Source organism: Podarcis raffonei, chromosome 10 (genome assembly GCF_027172205.1).
Source record: "Podarcis raffonei isolate rPodRaf1 chromosome 10, rPodRaf1.pri, whole genome shotgun sequence".
In the NCBI taxonomy this organism is placed as follows: Eukaryota; Metazoa; Chordata; class Lepidosauria; order Squamata; family Lacertidae; genus Podarcis; species Podarcis raffonei.
The window spans coordinates 74,260,998-74,280,514 of NC_070611.1; the positions used below are offsets into that span (position 1 = coordinate 74,260,998).

Here is a 19,517-nt window from a genome sequence, read left to right on the forward strand (position 1 = left end):
CAGTCAAAGGCTTTTGCATAGTCAATGAAGCAGAAACAAAAATTTTTTTTTCCTTCCAGTAGCACCTTAAAGACCAACTAAGTTAGTTCTTGGTATGAGCTTTCGTGTGCATGCACACTTCAGATACACTGAAACAGAAGTTGCCAGATCCTTCTATATAGTGAGAAGGTGGGGAGGGGTATTACTCAGAAGGGTGGTGGGAATGGGTGATTGGCAGATAGCTGTGATGAGCCTGTTGACGACTCTTAACGACTGCAATAGGTCTTACAGGAAAAAGCAAGGGGTGAGAAGGTGAAAAATGGCTTTGTCATGTATAATGAGATAAGAATCCAATGTCTTTGTTCAGACCAGGTCTCTCCATGGTTTTAAGTTTGGTAATGAGTTGCAATTCAGCAGCTTCTCTTTCCAGTCTATTTCTGAAATTCCTTTGTAGTAAAACAGCTACTTTGAGATCTTGTATAGAATGTCCTGGGAGATTGAAGTGTTCTCCTACTGGTTTCTCTGTCTTGTGATTCTTGATGTCTGATTTATGTCCGTTTATTCTTTGGCGTAAGGTTTGGCCTGTTTGTCCAATATGGAGAGCTGAAGGACACTGTTGGCATTTGATGGCATATACAATATTAGACGATGAGCAATTAAATAGTCCCGAGATGGTATGTGTGATGTTGTTGGGGCCAGTAATGGTGTTGTCCGGGTGTATGTGGCAGCAAAGTTGGCATCTGGGTTTATTGCAGGCTCTGGTGCCAGTGTCCGTGTTACGTCTGGTTGTAGTATTATTGTGGGTTAGGAGTTGTTTAAGATTGGGTGGCTGTCTGTAGGCAATGAAAGGTCTTCCTCCCAGAGCTTGAGAAAGAGAACTGTCATTGCCCAGGAGAGGTTGTAGATCTCTGATGATGCGTTGTACTGTTTTAACTTGGGAGCTGTATGTGATGACTAGAGGTGTTCTGTTATTTTCTTTTTTGGGTCTGTCTTGCAGCAAGTTCTCTCTGGGTATCAGTCTGGCTCTGTTGATCTGTTGTCTAACTTCATCTGCTGGGTATTTTAGTTCTAAAAAGGTTTGCTGTAGATCTCTTAGGTGAGAGTCTCTGTCTGTAGAATTGGAACAGATACGGCTGTAACGTAGTGCCTGGCTATATACAATGGACTGTTTGGTATGTTTGGGATGGTAGCTAGAGGCATGTAGATATGTTTGTCGGTCAGTTGGTTTACGGTATAAGGTGGTGTCTATGCGCCCATCCTGTATTTTTATAGTAGTGTCCAAAAAATGTATTTCTTGCATAGATTGATTCATTGTTAGGTTGATTGTGGGGTGAAAATCATTGAATTTCTGGTGGAAGGTGTCCAGGGTCTGTTGACCATGTGTCCAGATGATAAAAATATTGTCAATGTATCACAGGTACAAGAGAGGTTTGAGTGGGTAGGAGTTTAGGAAACGTTGTTCTAAATCTGCCATGAAGATGTTGGCATGCTGTGGGGCCATGCGGGCGCCCATTGCTGTGCCGCTGATCTGAAGGAACAGGTCATCACCGAATTTGAAGTTGTTGTGGGTAAGGACAAATTGGCAGAGTTTGGTGGCAAAGTCCGCTGTGGTTTTATCTGAAATGGTGTTCCTTATAGCTTGTAAACCATCATTGTGTGGGATGTTGGTATACAGAGATTCCACATCCATAGTAGCTAGTATAGTATTGTTGGGAAGATTATTTAAAGATTGTATTTTCCTCAGAAAATCTGTGGTGTCACGTACATAGCTGGGAGCACTGATGGCATATGGTTTCAGAACAGAGTCCATATAACCGGAGACACCCACTGTAATAGTGCCAATACCTGAAATGATGGGGCATCCTGGATTTCCTGGTTTGTGTATTTTAGGTAGAAGATAGAAAGTTCCTGGTCGAGGTTCTGTTGGTGTGTTGGTGAGGATCTGTTCTTGGATGTGTGGGGGTAGCTCCTTAACAATCTTGTTCAGTTCTTTTTTGTATTCTTGTGTGGGGTCTGAGTCCAATTTTATGTAAAAGGCGGTATTGGAAAGTTGTCTGTGAGCCTCCTGAATGTAGTCAGTTTTGTTCATGATGACGACAGCTCCACCTTTGTCTGCTTCTTTAATTATAATGTCTGGGTTGTTTCTGAGATTATCTATGGCTCTCCTTTCAGCATGGTTTAGATTTTGTTGTAAGCGATGGTGTTTTCTGGTCACATCTGTTTGGATTCTGTGGCGGAAGCAGATGCCAACTTTGCTGCCACATACACCCATTGGCCCCCTGGAGAGAAGAGGAAATCCCGAGAGGAAGAGGGGAGGGGAGAGGCCTTCTCAGAAGCGGCTCTTGGTTTCCGAAATCCCACCCAGGAAGCAGCCAGAAACCTTTTCCTCTCTCTCAGGCTTCCATCTTTATTGTCTTTTCCACTGAGGAGGATAATGTACACCTGTCATCAGAAACAGGGGTGCAGAGTCCATGGAATGGCTCTCAGGGCTGATAGAGAAGTTGCACCTCGAAAACATTTCTCTTCCTCTTATTCATTGAAGGCAGTGTGACTGACAAGCTGAGATACAATCCTTCAGCATCCGATGACAGCGACTGCATGAATCTTCCCAGTCAAAGGACCCATTTTCAGGCTAGACAGTGCCTGTGGCTGGAGGCTCTACACACCGGGTGTGCCTGTGCAGGCCAAAGACTGCCAGTATTAGCACAGGTGAGGTGTGTGACCTCCCCAAATTTACAGAATGTATGTGAATGAGCGTTCGTGGGTGGGGTTATAGTTTATGGCAAAACTGTGATTTTGTCCACCCATAACATTTCTTGAGCTAATATTGCAGTACAAATTCCAAAATAACTACAAAAAAATCACAAAAGAATAATAATTGTAGTATTGTAGTACCCTGCCCATCTGGTTGGGTTTTCCCAGCCACTCTGGGCAGCTTCCAGTACATATAAAAGACAGGAAAACATCAAACATTATAAACCTCCTGACACAGGGCTGCCTTCAGCTGTCTTCCAAATCTCCGGTAGTTGTTCATTTCCTTGACCTCTGAAGGGACGGCGTTCCACAGGGCGGGCGCCACCACCGAGAAGGCCCTCTGCCTGCTTCCCTGTACCCTCGCTTATCACAGAGAGGGGACCAGCAGGAGGACCTCAGAGGAGGACCTCAGTGTTCAGAGTGAAGGATGGGGGTGGAGACGCTCCTTCAGGTCTACAGGGCCAAGTCAGTTGAGGGCTTTAGGTCGCAGATCTTGCTCCTCCTTAATGATCTCCAAGTCTGACATATAGTTAGCAGAATAGGAAAAAACAGTATTGGGTAGTCGGAGCATTTCAAACATCTCCTCTCTGCAGCGCAGACGCTGAAGAATATCGCCCTCTTCTTGGCGTCTTCTTCGTCGGTGACCCCTTTGGCTTCTAAGAGGAAGGTGAAACGGGAGGTGTACGCTTCCCAGTCTCCAGATGCTGGGTTGAATGGCGAGAAGCTGCTGTCAGTTGCCATTCTGAGTTCCTTGTGTCCCGGAGCTGAAGCCTGGATACACGGTGCGAGGCAGTGGTGCGGCAGGTGGCGGTGCTGTGTGTGGCAGTCAGCTCAGCGGGATCCCACCTTCGTCGCCAGTGAAATATACTTAGAGTCGCAAAGTGATTTCATGCTCTTTATTCAGCTCATAGTGGTGAGGAGGAATGAATGAATGTCCCCTCCAAGTATCTGCTTTATATACATTATTTACACAATGGGCTGCACATGATTGGCTAATTCTGGAATTCTACTGTAAGCCAATCAGGTTGTGGATTTGCTTCTATCTGGAGAATGATTGGGTGGTTCCTGCCAACCAATCATACTGCTGCATTGTTCTAGGACCAATCAGACTGCTGCATTCTGAATCCTATTGTTCTAGGACCAATCAGACTGCTGCGTTTTGGATCCTATTGTTCTAGGACCAATCAGACTGCTGCAGTTTGGATCCTATTCAACTCAGTACATAACATGGTCCCTGCTGGAACACAGGTCCTAAGAAATCTTCACTGGCTCCCGGTCTGTTTCTGAGAACCATTCAAAGTGTTGGTGCTGACCTTGAAAGCCCTAAATGGTCTCAGCCCACTAGAAGGGAAGGAGTGTCTCCACCCCCATAGTTCAGCCCGGACACTGAGGTCTAGCTCCGAGGGCCGCCTTGTAGCAAGGATTTTTAAGGTACCTGTGACGCACTCAAACTGTGTCCAAGAATTGACAGACACAGCAGTGGAGAAAAAGAAAGTGATATTTATTGCTAAGCAATAATTGACCCAGTGGAATCGTTTCCAGAGACTGGGCACCCCAGCTCTAGTGCCCTGAGGCTTTATACCTGAGTACATACATCATAGATCATGACATAATAGAATACAATCGCACACGGCAGCAAAAATAGAACTGATGAGCGCATTCAAGCCTTGCCCCCTGATCATGTAAAGAGTTCCCTCCCAACTTCTGCTTTCTGCAGTCTGAACATTAGTCCGACCTTTCCCCTAATAAAAAGGAGAAAGGAACTGTATCCAGTTGTTACGCTCTCCTACGCAACATCTGCCAAACAGGGACATTTTGCGGTTAGCATCTTCCTGTTTTTAGCTGCTCAGGACCCTGTCTGGACAGGAGGAAAATGCCAGCACAGCAGATTTATTGCTTCCCCCCTTATGTTAGCGAGACATTGAAAAGAACAAGGGGAGAGAACTGGGGCAGAGTTCATTTTGGATTTTTCAAATCTAATCATTTTGCCCTAAGCTTTGCAGAAGCCTTCATGATTCAAACATGGATTATAAAAAAATCATTATAAGGATATATGGTTATATATGGATATATGGCTAACTGATTATATGAAAAGCATAAGGTCCAGCTCCGAGGGCCTTCTGGCAGTTCCCTCATTGCGAGAAGTGAGGTTACAAAGGGCCTTCTCGGTTGTCGTGACTGCCCTGTGGAACGCTCTCCCACCAGATGTCAATGAGATAAACCATTATACGACCTCCATAGACGCCTAAAATCAGCTCCGTATCGGGAAGCTTTTAATGTTTTATGTTGGGTTATGTTTTCTTCTATCCTTTTGTAAGCTGCCCAGAGAGGCTGGAGCAATCCAGTTGCATGGGTGGGGTACAAAAAAAGTTGCTGTTGTTGTTGTTAGACACCCAGCTTTTGATAGGGCTGCTTCGTTCTGTGTTTTTGGACTCCTATGTGGGCTTATGGTTCTGGTGCTTGTGGATCTCATGGGATTTCATGTCTTGCCATTATAAATGCACGGGGAAAAGTGCATTTACACAGACACATTTCCAAAAAACACCAAAACTCCTGCATGTAGCCGCAGGTGATACAATAGGCGCCTTTCTTCAAATGGCCTTTGCAACACAACTCACTGGGTGGTAACAAAGTATACACGTTTGCCTCTTTTCAACGGATGCTTTCGCTTAGCCCCGTTTCCTCAATGAATCCACCCATTTCTTGATGAGATGTAACTTCTGCCAGGAAAACCTGAGCTGAAATAGTAAGGAGAGCAAAACAGCAGCCCTGTCTGACCCCAGTCAGCCTCCAGATTCCCCCAGTCACGTGGCAGGAGATTCTTCCTGAGCCCCCCCCCCCCTCCGTGAGACGGGTATGACATCATGGATGATCCAGTGATGATCCACATGATCCAAGCAGACTTGTCCAAAGAGCAGATCTCTATGCCTGAATGAAACGGGTCTGCCATGATGGATTCTGGAGTCAAGAAATCCGCCCTTTCCAATGATCTCTCAGGCTGGCCAGGAAAAGGCAGGGAGCAGGAATCCTCAGGCATCCCGATTGACAGACAGACTTGTCATGTTGCCCAAACATGAACTCGGAGTCTGATCTGATTTCCAGGTACAACGCATTTTGTGGCGCAAACGGAGATGTTTTTGGGGTGCTCTCTCAGTGACGGGGGGGGGGAGCTGACAGGGTGTCCTCGCATGGGGGGGGGGCTCTGCGCGCAAGCAGATCAACAGCTGGCCTTGCTTTCTTCCTGGCCTCATTGTGTTACCTCTGACGGAGACACAAGGGATGAATTTTACCTGGGTGTCGGGGGGGTGTGTGTGCAATAGCCCAAGCCCCATTTTTCCCGTAACACAGGAGTCACAGAGCCCAACCCGCTGCTCAATGTGCACCAATACCTAAAACATGGAATGGATCTAAGATCATGGCGTGGGGGGCGGGGGGAGGGAAGGATTTTGCAATGTAAACATTGTAGGGGGGGGGGCCCGCTTTGCAGCTGAATTGCCGGGATCAGCCCCTCCCCCGCTCTCCTCATCCCCATAAGGAAGAAGGGAGGGGGGAAACCTTCCTCTCCTTCGTCCCCCTCAATTCCTCCCTTCCCGGTACATCCTCCTCTCACCCCGCGCCCACAACCCCAAATCCCTCCACCATGCGCTGCACCTCTTCCTCCTCCTCTTCCCCGCAATCCGGCTTCTGTTTCCGGAATGAGCGGAGAGAGCCCCCCTCCCAAACTGCCTGCTTTTCCCGCAAGTGGAGCTTCTGCGCCGGATTGCTGCTCTGCGCCGTAGCTCTAGGGGCGCGCTCTTTCGGAAAGGGGAGGAGGATGGGAAGAGGAGGGTCCCCGCCCCCCGTGGATGTTGCAAGAAAGAAATGAGACTCGGGAGCGAGGACAAAGAGGTAAAGGGCTCCCGGGGGGGGGGGAGAGGGGAGAAAAGGACCCAGAGACCCCCGCCAGCTCCCCAAAGCGCCTTTCGTGGGCCCCATCAGAAGGGCCTGGATCCCTACAGGTGTGCTGCGAAGGGGGCTTTCCTTGGCCACTTAGGCACCTTGGCAGCGGCGGACACGGGGAACCTACGCAGGGTGTCCCCACCAGTCTAGCTGCCGCATTCTGGATTAGTTGTAGTTTCCGGGTCACCTTCAAAGGTAGCCCCACGTAGAGCGCATTGCAGTAGTCCAAGCGAGAGATAACCAGAACATGCACCACTCTGGCGAGACAGTCCGCGGGCAGGTAGGGTCTCAGCCTGCGTACCAGGTGGAGTAGGTAGACAGCTGCCCTGGATACAGAATTGACCTGCGCCTCCATGGACAACTGTGAGTCCAAAATGACTCCCAGGCTGAGCACCTGGTCCTTCAGGGGCACAGTTACCCCTTTCAGGACCAGGGAGTCCTCCACACCAGCCTGCCCCTGTCCCCCAAAAACAGTACTTCTGTCTTGTCAGGATTCAACCTCAATCCATTAGGCGCCATCCATCCTCCAACCGCCTCCAGGCACTCACACAGGCCCTTCACCGCCTTCACTGGTTCTGATTTGAAAGAGAGGTAGAGTTGGGTATCATCTGCATATTGATGCAGATCCAAACCCCCTGATGATCTCTCCAAGTGGCTTCATATAGATGTTAAAAAGCTTGGGGGAGAGGACAGAACCCTGAGGCACCCCACAAGTGAGGGCCCAGGGGTCTGAACACTCATCCCCCACCACCACTTTCTGAACACGGCCCAGGAGGAAGGAGCGAAACCACTGTATAACAGTGCCCCCAGCTCCCAGCTCCTCTAGACGGTCCAGAAGGATGTTATGGTCGATTGTATCAAAGGCCGCTGAGAGATCCAGCAGAACTAAGAAACAGCTCTCACCTTTGTCCCTAGCTCGCCGGAGATCATCAACCAGCACAACCAAGGCAGTTTCAGTCCCATGATGAGGCCTGAATCCCGATTGGAAGGGATCCAAATGGTCCGCATTCTCCAGGCGTGCCTGGAGTTGTTCAGCAACCACTCGCTCAATCACCTTGCCCAAGAATGGAAGATTTGAGACTGGGCGATAGTTGGCCAAATTGGCTGGGTCTAAAGATGTTTTTTTAAGAAGTGGTTTAATGACCACCTCTTTCAGCGGGTCTGGGAAGACTCCCTCACAGAGGGAAGCATTCACCACGCCACAGAGCCCATTGCCCAGCCCTTTCCGGCTAGCTTTTATAAGCCAGGATGGGCAAGGATCGAGGAGACAGGTGGTTGGTTTCACGCATCCAAGCAGCCTGTCCACATCCTCGGGGGTAACGGATTGAAATTGATTCCATGCAACTTGACCAGACAGGGCTCTAGCACTCTCCCGCCCCAGCCTTGCTCCCATGGTGGTGTCTACCTCCTTCCGAATATGAGTGATTTTATCTGCAAAAAACTTTGCAAAATCGTTGCAGGAGATCTTGGGGTCTTTATAAGGCATAGGTGGTAAAGGTGGTTTTGTTAAATTGTGGACCACCTGAAAGAGTCTCCTGCTACTATTTTCTGCAGATGCAATAGAGGCAGTGAAGAAAGTCTTCTTTGCCGTCGCTATCGCCACTTGGTAGGCTCGACGTTGAGCTCTAACCTGTGTCCAGTCAGATTCAGAATGAGTTTTCTGTCACCAACGCTCTAGCCGTCTCAGCGATTGTTTCATCGCCTCAGCTCCGAAGAAAACCATGGGGGTGTCCAGGCTCCATGCAATCAGAGAGGGCGCTTCGGAGCCAGACAGTCGATAGCCCTGGTTAACTCCACATTCCAGCAGGCCACCAGGGAATCATATGAAAGGCCATCAACATGGGATAAAGCATCCCCTACCACTCTCTGGAAACCATTTGGATCCATTAAGTGGTGGGGGCAGACCATCCAAATTGGTCCCACCTCCCTGCAGAGGGGAAGGGTCGCAGAGAAGTCCAGTTGCACCAGGACGTGATCTGACCATGGCACTTCTTTTCTTTCACATTTACTTAGTGTCAGATCACCCACATCACTAGAGGTGAACACAAGGTCTAAGGCATGTCCGTGACTATGAGTTGGGCCAAACTTATTCAGGGACAGCCCCATGGAGGCCATGCTTTCCACGAAGTCCCGAGCGGCCCCTTGTAAGGTCATGTTGGCATGGATGTTAAAATCCCCTAGGACAACCAAACTAGGTATCTCCAGGAGAACATCCGCCATGACCTGAAGCAGCTCGGACAGGGAATCCTTGGTGCAGCGGGGAGGTCAGTACACCAAAAGGAATCCCGTACTGCCCCTATTGCCCAGCTTCCAGAACATGCACTCAGAGAACTGTGTCTTCCCAGTAGGACGCCTGATGCAAGCTAATGACTTCCTAAGAATCACTGCAACCCCCCCTCCCCACCCACATGACCTGGGTTGCTGTGCGTAAGAGAAACCAGGTGAGCAAGCAGCGGCAAGGAAAGGCCCATCTGCTTCATCCAACCAGGTCTCTGTCACACATGCCAGGTCAAATCCTCCATCCACAATCAGGTCGTGGATGGCAGTGGTTTTATTTATCATTGACCTGGCATTACACAGCAACACCTTCAGGTCATGTGGGTTTCCCCTGTTGATTCCAGCATCCCTCTGGTCAAGGCCAGACCCGGAGGCAGGGATAGTCTTCAAACAATGACTAAACCTGCCTCCTCGGTAATGACATGGTCTGGTCTTAGCGTAACTCCTCCTCCTGCCCATGATCACCGATATCGGATGTCCTAGTGCTTCCCTCCCTCCATGGAACTTGTCCCAGCCATTGTGTTGGCTGGGGCCCCACTCCCAGGCAGCCCTGATCCTGCCCCTTAAAAATGAAACACAAACTATACACAACCAATAAAACAACAAAAAACAAAAACAGAACAATTATACTCAAATTAATTCCCAACCAAATATCCATCCCACCCACCCACTCCCAACAAAGGAAAAAAGGGGGGGGATTTAAATGCCACCGACTGCTTGAGGACATTTTAAAACACATTAACCACTTGGAACAGGGAAGCAATAGCAGAACAACTTCCCGCACTTCCCCAAAAGTTTGTTCCAAATAAGGGCCTGGGCCACGCCCCCTGGGACAGCTGCAAAAGGCCCTGGAAGGGAGCAGGCCCTGCAGTCCTCACCACAGCCGATGGTCTGTTTCTCTTCCACTTCCTGGTTCCTGAAGGGAAGTTCTCTTTCTGCACATAAGTTCTTTTATTGCACATAACTGTGGCATTATGGGAAGTCTTGCTATAGGAAGTCTTGCTTCTTTTCTCTGGCATTCTGGGAAGTCTCGCTTATAATCTTTTCTCTGTTTCTGCACACACTGTACCAACCTGTTCCAAATACCAAAGACATTCTTTCCTTGCTCAGTTCATCTTAAGTTCATGGTGACCTGTTCTCAATGCATAGCTGACCACATCTACAGAACTTGATTATTATATTCTTTCATGTTATGATCAATCATTAGTAATTGTTTTATGCTATATCAATCTTTAGTTATAATTAATTAGGAGGTTTCATGGTTGTCTAGTCCCAACCTCGTTTCCCAGCCTTTAATCTATCGATGATTAATGTTCACATGTAATTCCCACCTCTCACATGTAATTCCCGCCTTGTACTTATGTTAACCAATCAGCAACAAGTTTCTTTGTGTTTGTATCAACCAATCAGCCACAAGCACACCTGTGGCAATGCTTGTTAATACTCAATAAAAGTGAGACGCCGGGGGCTTGCCCAGTCAGACGCCTCAGGACGCCTCATGTGACACCTACCTCTCATCTGCCGTGTTTTTCATTCCTACAGGTTCCACTACAAATAAAAAACAGTAAAATATCAGACATTAAAAACCTCCCAATACAGGGTTGCCTTCAGCTGTCTTCTAAATGTCTTTTTTTAAAATGATATTTTATTCAAATTTCAAGAAAGAGTTTACAAAAATAATAAGATAATAAAAAAAGAATACAAACAATAAAAAATACAGAGTAGGGGAAAAAAAGAAAATAGAAAAAACAGTAAAAGAAAAAAATAAGTCCATCTTTCAATGTCTTATTTTTCATTCCCTTGTTTCCCTGACCTCCTCACACCTCCCTTTTTTGTATTCCATTTCGAATGGTTAATTCAGCAAATCCTTTCCCTCCTTGTTTTTATCTTAGCTCTTTATCTTGACATATTGTATCCTTATAATTTCATCTATTTAATAAATCATTTTTACATACTCCTTTTTAACATTGTTACTAAAACCGCTTCGTTTCATTCCAGCATCATTTTAGCATTCATTAATTTTGCAGTGTTTCTGTAAATAGTCCTTAAATTTCTTCCAGTCTTCTTCCACCGATTCTTCTCCCTGGTCTTCTAAATGTCTTCTAAATGTCAGAATGTTGCCCATTTCCTCGCCCTCTGCCTGGTTCCCTGTAACTTCGCTTCTCGCGGGGGGGGGGGATCAGCAGAAGACCTTCGAAGGAGGACCTCCCTATCCAGACTGAGCGATGTTGGTGGAGATGCTCCTTCAGGTCTACAGGGCTGAGGCTGTTGAGGGCTTTAGGTTGCAGATCTTGCTGCTCCATAACAATCTCATTCAGCAAATAAATTTATTACTGAAGGCAAAGAAGCATAACAGGATTCAAAAAATAGCAAAAACTTAATTTACATAAAACCCTAACTTAGCATACCAAAACAGCACTCAACTAAGAATCACACAAGCAGAGTAGAGAAATAGCAGACTAGGAAGTGGGACCAGGCGCCTTTCGGCCTTGTAATTTATATTCCATTAAATGTCAGAGTAACCTTGGGACTAGATAACAAGCCTGGCTCACTCCAGTTTAAACCAGCTTCATCTGGTTCCCCAAAACAAGAAAGGTTCTTCATAACCTCATTGCAACTTATCCCACCACCAGCTCTCAGCAGAAAGGAAACTGCCAAGTTTCAGGAAGCCTGCATTAGATCAATACTTTTCTTTGTCTGAAAAATGCAACCATGACACTTTAAAGGTCAGCACTAACAGTTTGAATTGTGCTTGGAAATGTGCTGGGAGCCAGGTAAGATCCTTTAAGAGCAGTGGTATGTGGTCTCGGTAGCTGCTCCCATTCAGTTTCAGTTTCTGGGTCACCTTCAAAGGTAGTCCCATGTAGACCACATAGCAGTAGCCCAAGCCGGAAATAACCAGAGCATGCACCACTCTGGCGAGACAGTCTGCGGGGAAGGAGGGTCTCAGCCTGTGTTCCATATGGAGCTGCTAGAGAGCTGCCCTGGACACAGAATTGACCTGCACCTCCATGGTCAGCTGTGAGTCCAAAATGACCACTACGCTGCGCACCTGGTTATTTAGGGGCACAGTTACCCCATCAGGACCAGGGGGTCCCCCACACCTGCCCACCCTGTTCCCCAGGGACAGTACTTCTGTCTTGTCAGGATTCAAGCTCAATCTGTTAGCCACCATCCATCTTCAAACCACCTCCAGGCACCAACACAGGGCATTCACCACCTTCACTGGTTCCGATTTAAATGAGAAGAAGAGCTGGGTATCATCCACATACTGGTGAAAACCCAGGCAAAAGCCCCGATGATCTCTCCCAGCAGCTTCATATAGATATTAAAAAGCATGGGGGAGAGGACAGAGCATTGAGGCACAACAAGACCCCCTTCTCAGCCTGGCTTATATGGTCCCAAGGAAAGCAGAGCAGTACGTTAGGCACCAGCTTGGCTGCAGGAGTGGCTGGAAGGTGGTGTGCAGGACACCATCTAACCGTCTTAGAGACTCCACTCTGGATTTGTGTGAGTTTTCCTCCATAGCCTTCTCCTGAATATAACTCAAGAGGAAGTGAAGGAGTGCACCAAAGTATTACGACCAAAGTTTTCCTTCTCAAGGAGCTCCCTTCCCAGGTTGATGAACCCAATCTGCCCTTCATTTTCCTCTGCAGAATGGGCAGAATCTGCCTTCTTGGCTGTGGGATTCACTGTTGTTCTCATCCTCTCCATCCACCAGGGCCTGCCTTCACCTGCAACAGAATTCCCTAATACACCAAGGATTTGAGACCCATCAGCTATCCTCACCTGGTTTAGCCGGCTGATTGAAGCCATTCCTTGGATTATGGCCTCTGTTGCATTCTGACAGCTTCTGGAAGCCACAGGTGAGAACTGAGTGCTGGGTGGGAGCTAATAGTGGATAAATTACCCCATAAGGTGCATGACATTTCCCCCACCAAAGGTACTACTGCTCCCCTAACAGCACATGATATTGTATGATTATGATCTTTAAGACAGAACAGGAATTAATTCATGTCCCCAGAAATAACACAACTTCAGGCCACTAGAGAATCAATACTACAAGATACTACACATTCCACTAAGTACAGTTTATCTATCTGCCTTGAATATCCTGCTTTTCAGTGTCGTTTCTGGATAGTCCTGCGTCAGAAGACGGGCACGAGATCAGACAGCACATCATTCTTTAAAGAATCAAGCTGCTTTATGAACATTGATTGAGGATTTTGATAGTTGCTCATGAATTACTATCATTTGACATTGCAACTTCACTTCCTAAAAGCTGGGAACATGGGTAGGAGGTAAAGGAATGTAGTAGACGTTGAAATAGGAGAAGGTGCTAATGGAGCTTGATGTGTTCTCTTTCCCTTAGTTCTCTTCCTCGAAACCAAAACAGGATTCCCTTTCCTCCCACTCTGAAGAAGGAGATGGAGAAGACAGTCAGAACTCCAGGGGATGGGTCACCGTTCCCCCCCATTAGGAATAGAAATTCAAATGTGTGAAATGTGGAATATTCTTCATTGAATGAGGAAACATAGTTCACATCAACAAACTCCAACGGGGGAGAAACCATTTAAAGGTATGGAGTGTGGGAAAAGTTTCACTGATAGTGGAAAACTTAGAACAAATCAGCAGACTCACATGGGCAAGAAAGGATTCCAGTGCAGGGAGTGTGGGAAGGACTTCAGTCAACATGGGCACTTAAGTTTACATCAACGGATTCACACAGGGGAAAAACCTTTTAAATGTCTGGAGTGTGGAAAGAGCTTCTATCGGAGTGATACACTTAGAAGACATCAATGGACTCACACGGGGGAGAAACCATTTAAATGCATGGATTGTGGAAAGAGCTACAGTCAGAATGGACACTTAAGTTTACATCAGCGGACTCACACAGGGGAGAAACCATATAAATGTATGGAGTGTGGAAAGAGCTTCAGTTTCAATGGAAACCTTAGAACACATCAATGGACTCACACAGGGGAGAAACCACATAAATGTGTAGAGTGTGGAAAGAGCTTTACTGGTAATGGAAACCTTAGAACACATCAACGGATTCACACAGGGGAGAAACCATTTAAATGCCAGGAGTGCGGAAAGAGCTTTAGTGACAATGGACCCCTTAGGACACATCAACGGATTCACACAGGGGAGAAACCATATAAATGTCTGGATTGTGGAAAGAGCTTCAGTCAGAATGGAGACCTTAGAAAACATCAACGGACTCACACAGGGGAGAAACCATTTAAATGTATGGAGTGTGGAAAAGGTTTCTGTCAGAATGGAGAGCTTAAATTACACCAGCGGATTCACACAGGGGAGAAACCATATAAATGTATGGAGTGCGGAAAGAGCTTCACTCAGAGTGGATACCTCAATAAACATCAACGGATTCACACAGGGGAGAAACCATATAAATGTATGAAGTGCGGAAAGAGCTTCAGTTTCAATGGAAACCTTAGAACACATCAACGGATTCACACAGGAGAGAAACCATTTAAATGCATGGAGTGCAGAAAGTGCTTTACTGATAATGGAAACCTTAGAAGACATCAACGGACTCATACAGGTGATAAACCATTTAAATGCCTGGAGTGTGGAAAGTGCTTCAGTCAGAATGGAGACCTTAAATTACACCAGCGAATTCACACAGGGGAGAAACCATTTAAATGCATGGAGTGCGGAAAGAGCTTTACTGATAATGGAAAGCTTAGAAGACATCAACGGACTCATACAGGTGATAAACCATTTAAATGCCTGGAGTGTGGAAAATGCTTCAGTCAGAATGGAGACCTTAAGTTACACCAGCGGATTCACACAGGGGAGAAACCATATAAATGTATGGAGTGCGGAAAGAGCTTTAGTGATCATGGATGCCTTAGAAAACATCAACTGATTCACAAAGGGGAGAAACCATTTAAATGTATGGAGTGTGGAAAGAGCTTCCGTCAGAGTGGACACCTCAATATACATCAATGGACTCACACAGGAGAGAAACCATTTAAATGTATGGAGTGCGGAAAGAGCTTTAGCGATAATGGAAACCTTAGAGGACATCAACGGACTCACACAGGGGAGAAACCATTTAAATGCATGGGGTGCAGAAAGAGCTTCAGTCAGAATGGAAATCTTAGAAAACATCAGCAGACACACAGGGGAGAAACTGTTTAAATGTATGGACTGTGGAAGGAGCTTCAGTCAGAGTGGAACCCTTGATTTATGTCAACAAACTCGCACAAAACACAAACCTTATAAATATCAGGAAAGTAGATAGAGGTTCAGTCCTGGTGGAAATTCTAAATCAACAGACTCACGGACAGGAAGAACTTTAGGAGTTGAAACCCTACAAACCATCAACAAACTCAAAGAGGAGGAGCAGTTTAAATAAAAAGATTGCAAAAAGTGCTTTATTTGCAAAGGAGTGTTTAAGGAACATCCAGGGACTCTCACAAGGAAGAACCCATTTAGATGTATGCAGAACAGGACATTTTCCTTTCAGTGTCCACTCTTTCTTCACAGAAATGAACTCAGCAGGAAATCAGTCTTTAACACATGTTGTGTATGTGAAGTTCTGGTATTTATGTGTAAAACTGTATAGTAATGAAATATTGAAGGCAATGCCAAACAATGTGATTATAATCTAAGATGTAAAGTACCTTTCGATAGAGAAGGGGAGAGGGTTTATCTGGATTGCTGGTGGTGAGTGGGGATTAGGGCTGGGCGATATATTGTCCCACACTGGTTTCTAGACCACATCGTGATAACCTTCCAAAAACAATTGATATGGCAACACACCAAGAATCACAGTGTGTGTTTCTGGGATGCTCATTTGCCTGGAAGCAGCGGCAGAAAGCTTTGCTTCATGAAGCCCCTGCAGATGCCGAATTGCTGACTTCCCTCCCAGACGACAGGAAGCGAAAGACACACATCCATTGCCCTGTCTCCTTCCAGCCTCTTTCCTCCCTTGCTCCCTTCTGCCGGTTTGTGTGCCTGACTTAGATATCCTGTGTGCTGTATTTTCTTACTGCTGAAACTGGATTTGCTCTCAGGAGCTAAGTTTTGTGCCTCACTGGGGATCCAGTGAGAACTGTATGCTTTGAAAGCTCAGTAAAGTATTACTGAAGAAGTCCTGCTGCCTCTGTGTGTGTTTTTGACCTCAGTGTGGGACTTGCTCTACACGTGGCCCGTACTCCGCTCATGCCCTGGAGTTGCTGTACTTAAGCATGCAAGACGGGTGCATCTGTGTGCACTCAAAAGCAAATAAAGTAGGACTCGCCTTTCTATGAGAGTACAGTGGTACATTGGGTTACAGACGCTTCAGGTTACAGACTCTGCTAACCCAGAAATAGTACTTTGGGTTAAGAACCTTGCTTCAGGATGAGAACAGAAATCGTGCGGCGGCAGCGGGAGGCCCCATTAGCTAAAGTGGTGTCTAGGTTAAGAACAGTTTCAGGTTAAGAACAGACTTCCGGAAGGAATTAAGTACTTAACCTGCAGTACCACTGTGTTTTCCACTGTTTTTACTGGTTTTTAAAAATTTTGTAATCTGCTCTAGGAGATTCGGATTACAGTGGTACCTCGGGTTAAGTACTTAACCTGAAACTGTTCTTAACCTGAAGCACCACGTTAGCTAATGGGGCCTCCAGCTGCTGCCGCACTGCCAGAGCACAAATTCTGTTCTCATCCTGAAGCAAAGTTCTAAACCTGAAGTACTATTTCTGGGTTAGCAGAGTTGTAACCTGAAACTTATGTAACCCGAGGTACCACTGTACAGACAGGGAACTAACAGTAATGATGATGATGTTACATTGCTTAACATGCCCCCTCCCCAGTCATGAATACTTGAGGGCACTCCTGGGTCCAACATGGTCGCTTGAGGCCCATGTCCAGCTCAGGTTAGTTCCCCACCCCACAGAACTTTTGGGAAAGAGAGGACATGGCTCTGGTCTTTCCTGCTCTGCACCAGATGTGATGGTTGCAACGCTCTCTGTGTGGAACTGCCTTGAAGGCGACTCTGGGAACTGGCCCAAAATGCAGCAGCCAGATGATTGGTTGGGCTCCCTCTCTTAATGAAGGACTTTGCACTCCGGCCTCTTTGTCCAAGGAGATCAAGGATCTACCCCTCACGGAGTCCCCCCCCCCCACAACAAACACATTGGATTCCTCTTTTAAAACAGTTGCACTGGTTGTTTCCTTTCCAGCAGGACCTCTCCTGCTCTCAGTGCCTTGGCTTGTGAGACCTCCAGTGGTGCTTTCATGGAACTATAGAGGTGGATGGCACCCCAAGGATCATCTAGTCCAACCCCCAGCAATCTCAGAGGCCACACTTGCATCTGGAGGAACTAAGTGTTAGAATATTTCCGTTCCCTCGTAAGGGACAGGCATGACTGTTGTGTGTCACATGCCTGTTTACACTCCAGCACAGCTTGCTGGGAACTTCTGTTTGTGTACAGTGGTACCTCAGGTTACAGAGGCTTCAGGTTACAGACACCGCTAACCCAGAAATATTACCTCGGGTTAAGTACTTTGCTTCAGGATGAGAACAGAAATTGTGCTCCAGCAGCGCAGCGGCAGGAGGCCCCATTAGCTAAAGTGGTGCTTCAGGTTAAGAACAGTTTCAGGTTAAGAACAGACTTCCAGAACAAATTAAGTACTTAACCGAGGTACCACTGTATAGCTTTTGCTTATGCTGTCTTGCTTTGGACATGAGGGAGAGCAGAGATGATTCCTTGGTCCTGATGTGTGCTGAATAAACTGCTTGTAAATCTGCTCACATATGCCTCTCCAGCCACTTCTCTTGTGCCTTTACTCTGCTGAGTGTGCATGCCCAGCTTCTGAAGCTCAGGTTGCAGTTTCATGCTGATCCAAGGGCTGGAGATCGCCCAGCACAGCTGGGGGGCTGCCATTTGCCCCCAATTCCTTGGCTGCATCCCAACACTAAGCACTGGAGGAGAAAATGAGCCCTGCAGGATCAGGCCAGAGGGCTCCCTCCTAGAAGGGAGACAGAGCAGAGGAGCCACCCATCACCCTGTCCTCCTCCTCCTCCACCACAGATTGGCCTCCTCCTCTTTTAAACCACCTTTATTGGTGGCCTCTGCCTCTTGTGGGAGGGAGTTCCACAGGTTTACTCTCCCCTGCAAGAGGAAGCGCTTTCTCTTCTCTGCCTTCCTTCCTTCTCCTTGCACAGGTGAGGTTTTAGGGACCAGGTATATTTCATGTCCGAATGTTTCTATCTGCGGACAACCTCTGTTATACAAGGGGACTGATCCATACATCTGAATGGGGTTTATTTGCATGCATTTACTCCTCCTGAACCCAAGGGGCCAGCAGCGCATCCATGCAGAGGAAGAGCAGAGCTGCCGCCCTCCTGCGACCCTCCGCGACCTGACTTGCCCCCCCCCCTCTCGCCATGCAGCACTGGGACCCCCGCTCTCCCCACGGGCCCTATGTTGGGAGAGAGGAGACTCACCGGATCCCAGCAGGCGCCCCCAGGCAGCCTCTGCAGAGCCGAACCAACGGGACCCCCACACGCCCGACGTCTTGCAGGAAAGGGAGGGGTTGGGCTTTCGCTCTGGAGGACCTGCACCCCCCCCCGTCTTACTTTCCTGTCTAGGAAACTAGCTCGTTTCCATTTAACCCTTGGCAAACCGAGCGCACCCAACTCACGCCTCTCCCTCTCCCGAGAGCAGGAGCATCGCGCACCAATGGCATCCCGAGAAGACAAAGGAGGAGAGGTTTATGGATTACTTCCGGCAAGGGATACATTCCGTTTTGGACAGCAGCTGAACGGCCCCCTAACAGCTGGCCCCTGAAGACGGGTCCTAAGAAATCTTCACTGGCTCCCGGTCCGTTTCCGAGCACCATTCAAAGTGTTGGTGCTGACTGATACGGAAGGGGGGGGCATGTCTTCTTCACCTTCTTCATCGCTACAATATATCAATTTATTTCCAATTGTCAATGTCAGAAGGGACTAAAATCTATAAAATTCATAGAAAATCAACGTGCCAATTTGCTCAATTTCTCTAGGACTCCATCACACCTCCCCTGTCCTCCATAATCCCTCAAGCAAGGTGTCAAGACCCTAATCCTGTCAAATCACTCTGCCAAGCCTTTCCTCCGGGCAATGCCAGTACATGGACCATTGTCTTCTCATCAGGATGTACTTATCTGCGCATATCTCCAGCTCTGCATATCCCCCCCCTCCATATGTTAATCCTGTGTAACCCAACCTCTTCTTAATGTATTCATGATGTAACTGGGATGTGTTTTGCACTGTATTCTGGGGCATGGAGGGAAGTTTCAAAAGTTTATGTCACCCCTTTCTCGCTGTTCAATCTCACCTTGAACCTGTTGCGCTGGGTGGCAGAGCAGCCTCGCACCCAGATTTTACCGTAACATGACCTTGAAAGCCCTACGCCTGAAAGCAGCTCTGTATCGAGAAGCTTTTAATGTTTTATGTTGGGTTATGTTTTCTTCTATCCTTTTGTAAGCTGCCCAGAGAGGCTGGAGCAATCCAGTTGCATGGGTGGGGTACAAAAAAAGTTGCTGTTGTTGTTGTTAGACACCCA

The 19,517-nt window shown here is 47.3% G+C and overlaps 2 protein-coding genes across 6 annotated transcripts in view; both read left to right on the forward strand.

Moving 5' to 3' along the window:
• LOC128421977 (zinc finger protein 160-like) overlaps positions 1-16,075 on the forward strand; it is a 79,954-nt gene extending 63,879 nt beyond the window's left edge. For 2 of the 5 annotated variants that reach the window (XM_053405389.1, XM_053405390.1), the window contains exons 2-3: positions 12,671-12,815; positions 13,322-16,075. In XM_053405389.1, the coding sequence (XP_053261364.1) occupies positions 13,474-15,120 (1,647 nt within the window). In that variant the 5' untranslated portion in view covers positions 12,671-12,815; positions 13,322-13,473 and the 3' untranslated portion in view covers positions 15,121-16,075. Of the gene's footprint in view, positions 1-2,620; positions 2,689-6,422; positions 6,622-11,732; positions 11,971-12,670; positions 12,816-13,321 lie in introns of those variants that run through there. The other 3 variants (XM_053405387.1, XM_053405386.1, XM_053405388.1) reach the window with 3 other exon arrangements.
• Positions 1-19,517, forward strand: part of LOC128421982 (zinc finger protein 420-like) — a 171,334-nt gene that overhangs the window by 31,939 nt on the left and 119,878 nt on the right. The window lies entirely within an intron of this gene.